The 10,107-nt window shown below is 36.1% G+C and overlaps 1 protein-coding gene across 3 annotated transcripts in view; it reads right to left on the bottom strand.

Annotated features, from left to right (window-relative positions):
• The window catches only part of vwa8 (von Willebrand factor A domain containing 8), a 116,045-nt gene that overhangs the window by 13,180 nt on the left and 92,758 nt on the right, over positions 1–10,107 (bottom strand). For all 3 annotated transcript variants that reach the window (XM_016454457.1, XM_016454458.1, XM_016454459.1), the window contains one exon: positions 3,687–3,795. In XM_016454457.1, coding sequence (XP_016309943.1) covers positions 3,687–3,795 — 109 coding nt within the window. The remainder of the gene's footprint in view (positions 1–3,686; positions 3,796–10,107) is intronic.

The raw sequence follows: 10,107 nt of genomic DNA on the forward strand, positions 1-10,107 counted from the left end.
TTAAAGTGCCCCTATTATGGATTTTTGAAAACTACCTTTAATGCAGTGTGTAACACAGCTCTAAGTGAATGAAAACATCCTGCAAAGTTTTAAATCTGAAAGTGCACCGTGTATAAAGTTATTGTCTCTCAAAAGAAAGAGTCGACTCTGAATCATTGAAACGAGTCGTTTTTAAAACTAATCCCAAGCCGTTTCATGTTGACGTCAACATGAAACCTTAGCATATTGCCTGCCCACTTGTTGGTCTTTTCGCGTTGGTCTGAATGAAAATGCAAATAATTTTTTTCCCCACTAGGTGCCGCTTTTGGATCGGTAAAAATAGCTGTTTCCCCGGTAACGCTGTACACAAAGCAGCACTGCGCTCATAAACACTGCTTTATCAGGCATTACAGGCATGATGAAATGTAAATGAGACCAATCGGACCAATCACCGAAGATTAGCGTCACGCAAAGGAGGGGTTTGGAAAAATGAATCGTTGAGCGAAATGTTTGGGAGTCGTTGAGCAAGTAAGGTAAAAATAAATGCATATTATAAGAGTGAAATTGTTTTTTGACCTTGCATGCAAGTCAACCTGTTGTTGGGGACTCCCACAACCAAAATATGAATCTTTCATTACCCATAATAGGGGCACTGTTTATATATTATATATATATATGCAGCCAATAAGCACACATTTGAACCTTAATAGTGTGTTAAATAGTAAATGTGTAAAAAAACAACTAAATATTCATAAATGTATTTATTTATTTATTTGGGGAAAAATCATTATTTTTGAAGTTGGAAACTGGATAGAAAAGTACGAGCAGTTACTAAGTGTGAACATACATGTGAACATCAATAGCGTTTAAAAAGCCCTCCCCCCCCAAATGTAATTTTTTTTCTCATAAAACTGAATATTTATAAATATTTTTATTTTATTGTATTTTATTTTAAAAACAGTTGGAAACTGGGTAGAAACTGGACAGAAAAGGAAAAGCTGTCAATAATTGTCCAATAGTATCTCAATAGTGTTTAAAAAGCATCCCAAGATGGACCTCACAAAGTTGGTTGAAAACTCTACAATTACTCCAAGATGTTGAAAATAATACAGAATGAGTACATGTTTCCAAACCTCTGAGTGTTAGTGTATGTGTCGGCATCTTTACAGAAGCAAATGAATAGGCACTGGTCAAATTACTATCTGGAAAAGCCCAAGCGGTGAACAGAGGCTCAGGGTGAGGTGGAGGTTAAGTTCTTCTCAGGACAGAACCTGTGCAGAGCGATGCCAGTGCGCTCATCTGGACCACACACAGGCCCGTGTGGCTGCCAGCTCTCTTTACAGTGCTATCGTAGGTGAAAGGAGATAGCGCTGATTTAGAGGAGCGGACTGTGAAAGACAGACAGAGATAATCCTTGTCACCATGTTTTCACATAAACACATCTGTCTTTGAGCAGAGCTCCTCACACGGGCTGCCAAAGAGGAACCCGATCCTCCCAGCGACTGGAGCTGGCGCTCTGTTCACACAGCACCGGGAATCCCCATGAGCACTCGGCTCAGAGCGCACACAGATCTCAGATCAGATCGAGCCACCGCTGCGCGCTTTGTACAATGTGGATGGGGAAAACAGCTGGTCTTCAATCAGCATTTTCTGAGAAACTCCACCCGTGTTCCAGCGCTCCATCCACCCACACCCAAACAAAAAAGATCAGGCGTGCTACCGGACATCCCTCCATACAGAATGACGGCCGTCTGGGTCCATATCGACAGACCAAACGGAGGGCTGGGCGCCTAATAATAATAACAACGCACGCTTGGAGTCACAGGATGTCTTGACTCTCGTGAGTTGGCTGGAAAGCTGAGAGAAAACCGTCTGTGTGGTGCTGTCTTTTGTATCATATTCAAACCCAAATGAAACTACGAGTATGCAATGCTGTAGTTATGTCGTCAGTTAAGTCATGAAGTTACAAAAAAGGCGTTTAAAGCTGCCTTAAAACTGTGCATGAAAGTATTTATTATTTATGAGTCACATTTAAAGCAGTGTCAGATCTGAGTCAAGTTCAGCAGCGGCAGCTCTTAAAGTTGCAGTCAAAAAAAAATCCTAATATCCAGCTGCTATGATGTCTGTTAATCAAAGAACAAAATTAAAAAGAGGAAAACAATAGCTTCTGTCTTTATTAAATGATTAAATCTTTATTTAATTTAGAATTTAGTGTTTGATAACTTTATTAAATTAGGCTATATTTTCTTGCTGAAGGGCACAGGTAGCTATATATGACATTTATTATAATGGGTTTATGTGAAGATGGTTTTAAGTCCACTTAACAAGGACTTCTGAAAAAAGTATTACAATTAACATTACCACAAAAATATTGAGTATATATAGCATAAGTGTTTTCAACATTTATAATATGAAAAGTTTCTTGAGCAGCAAATCAGCATATTAGAAAAGATTTTTGAAGGATCATGTGACACTGAAGTCTGGAGTAACGATGTTGAAAATTCAGCTTTACCATCACAGAAATAAATTACATTTTAAAATATATTCTCATTCATTCAAAAGATTTGTTCAAAAACGCTGATTGATTCAGTAATGAAACTAGTGAAGTATTTATGAGTGAGCCATTGAATCGTTCATTCAAACCAATGTTTCATAATTTTAATATTAACAATTGCTTTATTAAACATATTTTAAATGTATATTATATATTTACATTTTTAATAATTCATGCAAATTAAAATAACACTTTTAAATAGATTGCAGCAATTAATGTCGTCACAGCCTCTAGTAAATTACACAATATTCTGTTAAGTTTGGAATGGTCAGAGAATCGTGATCTCTACATATCCAGAATCGTGCAGCTCTAACGGTCTCCCTCATCTAACACACCCGATTCAACTCATTAGTAGACTAGAGACTTTAAGTCCTGAAGTGGGTCAGAATAGGTTAAGAGATACATGTCAGATCCGCGTCGCTCTGGGATAGCAGCCAAACCTAATAACCAGCTGCTCTGATGTCTGTTAATCAAAGATCAAAAGAAAAGAGGACATCAATTCTTGTAGCTTTAAGGATTCATCTATATTTAATTTAGAATTTAGTGTTTGATAACTTTATTCAATTTCTGTGCATTTCCTACTTGCTGAAGGGCACAGGTAACTTAAATATGACATTTATTATAATGGGTTTATGTGAAGATGGTTTTAAGTCCACTTAAATTAAAAGTCTAATAAATGTTAAATGGATAGCTCTTATACTGTAATGTTGAATGGCTATAGTCAATGGTTAAATGTTAGGAAAAAAGTCATAGAGACATCAGTTGGTATCAGTGATACTTGCCTTTAGTCATAAAAAAGATGGCATTAAACAAATATAAAAAAAATTTTTAAAATATATTCAAATATAAAAGTTATTTTATATTGTTAAATTTCACTGTTTTTACTGCACTTTTGGTCAAATAAATGCAGCCTTGGTAAGCACAAGAGACTTCTTTCAAAACCATTAAAATCTTGCCGAACCCAAATTTTGAATGATATTGTAAGCCTTATCATAATGCAATTAAACTGATAAGTAAATACATTTATCTAAATTTCACTAACAAGTTTTTGGTGGGTCTTGAGATAAATAAAAACCTCTCTAGGTGAGTCCTAGCATGAAAATGTTTGGGAATCGCTGGACACTTCTGAAGCGGGACTACTAGAGGTGTTTACCTGCAGACTATCCAGAATGATGCGGAGCGACTGGACCTGTCGTCTGACCGCTCCTGAGAAACGCTCGTACGTGCTGGCATCATACTCACTCATCTCAATTTCCTTGAGCCTGAAATAAAAACATGACACTTCAGTCATACAAACACAATCTGCAGTGTTTACAATGACTAACTGTACAGAGTAAAGCACCAGTATTATTACTGCTCGTGTGAGATTTGAACAAACCTCTGACCATAAATATTAAACTTTAGTGTGTGCCAATCTGTTTATTACATACATGAATAATTTTTCAAAATCATGTCTTATTAAGCAACCACTTAGCAGCCACCCTAGTTACCTCACATTCATATTCTTCTAGCATCTTGGCTGTGAGTTTTGTACAGATAAGAGCTTCTAACATTTTCTTCAGAAAATCTATCTTCATTTAGATTCATTTCCTGAGGCGTTTAAACTTGTGAACAATGTGTAGTAAGTCTTTAAGGAGTGTTCTGAGGACATTGATCAACACAGGTTCTGTTTAGTCACACATTAAGTACAGCTGTCAAGATAGAGAATAATGCACACTTGAGAGTAGGAGATGTAGGATAAACATTTCTCTTGGGGCAAGTCCCTACAGCTCCACGACCAGCACCCACACACACACACACACATCCAGGTGCGCAAAGCCCTGTCAGACTCATCAGTGTGGGGTTAAGAGCTCTGCCGGTTCACTTAGTCACCCAAGAGGATTTCTGCACCAGTGTCAAGAGAACATGTCCAATTCACAATTCAGTAAAAATAAATAAATAATAAAGAAACCAAAGCTTATTTCAGTGGTTCTCAAACCTTTTGACTTGAAGGCCCCTAGCCCCAACATAATATTTGAAAGACCCCCACTCTACCCCCATTTGAGACAAGATACCTTTGATGAAGCCTAATATTAAAAAAGTTAAGATATATTTTGTAATTATGACAAAATGAATTTTATTTTAGATTCTGATTATTTCTTTTTTTTAATTTGAATATTAATAATAATTTATTAATTGAACTACTATTAAGTCCTAGTGGGCCTTGGGCCTCTGGTTGAGAAGGACCTTTTTTTAAATAAAATGATATATGATTATTTTGCATGATATATGACCACGATATGAGACATTTTTTTTTAAATATCTAAATATACATATATATATATATATATATATATATATATATCATACATTAAATAAACTTGTTTTTCTAATACAGTAGGTTTAACATGTATACTTCATTTAACATATTTTGTTGTTTGATTAACAGTAATGAGACAGACAGGTATTTAATTAGGCTGCTGTCCCTTTAAGACCGAATGAATCATGTAATACACTGACACATATCCGGTTTTCACCCACCTGTTTACGTTCACGTAAGCCATAACGAATGTATTTACGTGAGATACTCCACACGATGGACATTTTGACAGCTGTGTGTGTATTTGACAATTGCGACAATTTGAGAACTGATCGCAGAACTGGGATCTCACGGCCGAGAGAGCACTTCTGTGTGTCTGTCATTCAGCGTGATTCCGCCTATCTATCCTGCCTTCACTTGCTGCATGTTAATCGATAACGAATTGTGATTGTATGGTCATTTTGTTCGACAACCTTAGTTACCTTTGATTAGGATGTTCTCGCGTCACAGAACACTTCTACTACTCGCTCTGATCACCCAGTCGTAAAGAAATTTTGAAATACGGGACAAAACATGATTTTTTCAAAATAAATCGGGACACTAAAAATAGAGCTGAAATACGGGACTGTCCCGGTGTAGTGCCGAATTCTGACCCCAGCCAGATTATTACCCCCCTAGTATTGGTAGGTTTAGGATTAGGTGTGGGGGAGGTGTTAGGATTAGGCAATCAGGTAGCGATTTCAACTAGGGGGGTAATAATTTGGCAGGGAGTCGAAAATGGGCACAACACCGGGAAAAACGGGACGGCTGGTCACCCTATAATATGTATTATATCAAATTTCTTTCTTTTTAAATTACTTTTTGCATTAAAATAATGAGATTAGGAGGGGTTGTGCTTAATTGTTCTAAATAAATAAATAAACAAACAAATGAAATTAAAAAGCCCATACATTTGATTATTTTATTGTTTTGGCTTAAGGTGAAATTTGTAATCTGTGCCAGAACTGCAAATACAATGACTGTTTTCAAATAGGTTTCCTTAAAAATCCATCTGTCATCAACTGGTTGGCAAAGCTAATAGTACCATCAAACCAAACCTTACGGACTGGCTAAGCCAGCGCTGCTATGTCAAACCTTACAAACATTTTATTTTATTTATTTTATTTAATTTTTAATTTATTTTTATTTTATTATTTATTTATTTATTTTGTGGTGAAATCTGGCCCGTTGGACCATGTTCCTGACAGGTTTTGTGAGACTCCCTCAGTCATTTGATGGACAGGGGTGGGTTCTGCTGCACAGGTGGGGTAAAGCCAATAATCCCTAAAAGGATTCTACAGTTAATCCTGCTCTTCTGCTCAGACCCAGGATGTGCCTGCATGAATGTGTGTGTGTGTTAGAGAGATGCGTTTGATGTCATGAGGAGGAAACAGAGTGTGAAGAGCGTCTAGACCCTAGCGGCCCACAGAGCTCAGGTGCGCTCACACACCGACACTATCAGGCGTGAGATCAGACCAGACAGCGTGATCTGAAGCCCTATCTCAAAATACTGTGACACTGTGCTTCCTTTCAAAAGAAATCATCCCTCACCTCTCCATCAGCACCTGGAGCAAAAATGTCACAGAAGTGATTGTTTCTGTGCTACAAAAGATAATGCAACACGTAAGGAGCGCTCTCTTCTCGCGCGTGGTATTATCGCTTCTCCTTCTTCCTGCTGTGCTTCTCTTTCTCACACATGCACAGGCTGTGGGTTTCCTGTCTGGCCTCTGAAGCTCACATTCTTTGCAGTGTTATTGGAGAGAGGACAGACTGCTGCTGCTATTTTCTCCTGAATTCCAAACCTGTCCACAGAGCCGAGCGAGAGCTGGCCAGCCCTGCGGCCAATGAGAGTGAAAAAGTGCTCTGCTTCACTCGACTGACTAACACACTGCTACACTTTCACAACACAAGAAAAAGCTCAGAAAAAGTTGGTCATTTTTTTTCAAAACATGGTCATTTTCATGAATGGAGAGCAAGTATAACACTGCCCTTATCATGCCACATTTATTTCATTATAAACTACCCTTCAAAAGTTAGTGGTGAATAAGAATTTCAAATGAATTAATACTTTCATTCAGCAAGGATGCATTAAATTGTTCAAAAGTGTCAGTAAAAACATTTATGATGTTACAAAAGTAACACCTTTTATTCATTAAGCTATCCCGAAAAACAAATTTTTCATGGCTTCAACAAAAATATGAAGCAGCAGAACTGTTTTCAACATTGATAATAATAAATGTATCTTTGAGCAGCAAATCAGCATATTAGAGTGATTTCTGAAGGGTCATGTGACACAAATTATATTTTAAAATACATTCAAACAGAAAACTTTTAAACTGTATTTTTGATCAAATAAATGCAGCCTCATTGAGCCTTCTTTCAAAAATGTTATAAAACATTACGGACCCCAAACTCTGCTGCTCAGGTATAGTTTCCTGCATCATACAGTAGTTCAGCAAAATTTAAAGATTATTTTTTTACAAAGTAAAGTTGCTGGGGTGCAACACATACTTGCAAAAAAGGTAGATAAAGTTCCTCTTCCTGTGGAAACCCCTGACACAAGCCATGTCAGCTGAGATTGAAATATTGTGAACGTGACAGAGGGCATGCAGATCACAACAATATGCAGCACAAAGAATTGAACAGCACTACAAACAAACATCCACCCATCCTGCTATGCGTTTCATGCCCCCGTCTTAATATGCATAGAAAAGAACACCCAATTTGTAAAGAAGGATAGCATAATAATTTAATTACTTTGGTAGTATTTTATAGTATTATAATATTTTAGGACATTACATTGTTTTAATTGCTAATGTTGGTATTTTGCAATATGTCCTCAGTTAACAAAAGACGTTCCCTAAATGATATCATCCTCCAGGATGTGACATTATTTTAGTGCACAAACATCAGAGGTATTAGTAATGGATTTGATGAAAGTTTGCAATAGCTGCATTTTAAAAGTTTGTTAAAACAAGTTAGAATTCTGTGTCAAGTCATAACTAAAGTTTAAGTGCCTGATCTGGATCTGAGCATATTTATGAAAGTCTGCCATACTCTTCTATAAAAATATCATCTTTAAATTACTGAACAAGTATATTGATTTGTTAAGGTTTCAGAGATGAAGCGGTCCTGCAAGATAGGTATGGCCCGGGGATGGTGTTCAGAGGCTACATAAAAAAAATGCTTGTCTATATCACGGTTCTGCTCAAATACTCTTCCCCACAGAACACACTGAGCTGCATTCTTCTGCTTCAGCCTCTGATGTTTAAGACAAAGACAAGCTTTGATTTTCTCACTAAATTTTATTTCAATGGCGACACACAGCAGCCTTAAAAGGGGCCATATTCTGCACTTACCTACACTGTAAAAAAAATTCCGTAAAATTTACGGTAAAAAACCGGCAGCTGTGGTTGCCGGAATTTTACCGTAAAAAATATGGTAGCAACCTTTTAGGTTTTACGGTTTTAACTTAAATTTACAGTTAAATACCGTAATTTCATTAACTGATATAATGTTAATATACCAACCTATTGAAGTACTGAAATCTGTTTTGTACCTTTGTAATACACTGATAACCACCAAATGCAGGTGGTGATGAGAAAGTCACATGATGAACCAAAGCCCATCACAAGCAGCTTTTAAATAATAACATATATAGAAGGTGCACAGTGTCGTTCACACAAACACTAAACACCATCATGGTAACACACATGAAACTGAAATAATGCAATAAACATTCATTTAACAACATTAGGTGTAACACAACCCTAATATACAAAACTGATAAGAAAAAACTAAGAAGAAACATAGTTATTTAAATAAAAAAACATCATATTTGAAATGTAACGCAGGGAATTCTGGGAATGACAATTTACGGTTATTCACTGTAAATTATACAGTATTTTTCCCTTCCAAAAACGGTATACTACCGTAAAACTTCATGTAATGTCCAATACAGTTTTTCAACGTATATAGTAGGGGAATTTACCGTTAACCATTTAACAGGTTTTTACTGTAACATTTTTACAGTCTTTTACCGTTAAATTCACGGTAATTTTTTACAGTGTGTTTTTCCAATTTCTACATGTTTTTGCACATCATAGACAGGGTTTCTGCAGGTCTTTAAAGTCTTAATTCATCCTTCCTCAAATGAAGGCCTTAAAAAGGTCTTAAATCAGAGCAGAATGTCTTAAATTCATTAAATGTTGCATGAACTGCAAAAGCAGCATCTTCTGTTGTAATGTTGTCTTGTTTTAACATATCTGAACGTCTTAAATCAAGATGCATTTACTGGAGATGCAAGATGAAGCTGTCTTGTTTTCTGAGAAATCGGGCAAAATTAAGTGAGTTTATGATTAAAACAATAACTAATTTCAGTCAGTGAGGTGTGAAAGCTTGTTTTCCCTTTGAATTAAGTAGATTTTTCGGTGCCCGTTGGCAGATATTTGTTCTTATTTTAATCATAAACAATTCCTCAGAAGACTTCTATCTTCTAAATACAGATGAAGAACAGCACTTGTGTGATAAGAAGGTACAGTAAAAGTTATTTCCATATTCTAGTTAAGTTATGCGTTTTTGGGCTTGATTTGGTAGAAATATTGCACAAAATCCGTGATGATTTGTTTCATGATTTTTATATGTTTTCCTGACAGATCATGGCATATATTGCTTTAAACGGTTTTCTGTCCTTTAAATGTTGAATATGTATTTGGACTTAATTTAAAAAAGATAATTGTGACTTTTATTGCACACCACCTTTATATTGTTATGGGGAAAAAAGTCAGAATTGCGAGATATAAACTCCTTTCTCAGTTTATATCTTGCAGTTCTGGCTTTTTTCTCTGCAATTCTAAGATTACATTTCAAAATCTGTTAAATAAAAAAACATCATATTTGAAATGTAACGCAGGGAATTCTGGGAATGTCAATTTACGGTTATTCACTGTAATTATACGGTATTCACTATACTATATATCACTTCCAAAAACGGTATACTACCGTAAAAACGGTATATGTCGGTAATGTCCAAACGGTAATGTCCAATACAGTTCACCGTATATAGTAGGCAGTGGTGGAAAGAGTACTGAAAAAATATACTCAAGTAAAAGTACCATTACCTTCCAAAAAATTCTGTGCGAGTACAGTAAAAGTACTTGTCCAAAAAAACTACTTGAGTAAGAGTAAAAGAGTAGCCTATTTAAAAGTACTCATGAGTATTGAGTAGTGAGTACTG

This window comes from Sinocyclocheilus anshuiensis, unplaced genomic scaffold, assembly GCF_001515605.1.
Source record: "Sinocyclocheilus anshuiensis isolate Anshui unplaced genomic scaffold, SAMN03320099.WGS_v1.1 scaffold247, whole genome shotgun sequence".
NCBI classification, from domain to species: Eukaryota; Metazoa; Chordata; class Actinopteri; order Cypriniformes; family Cyprinidae; genus Sinocyclocheilus; species Sinocyclocheilus anshuiensis.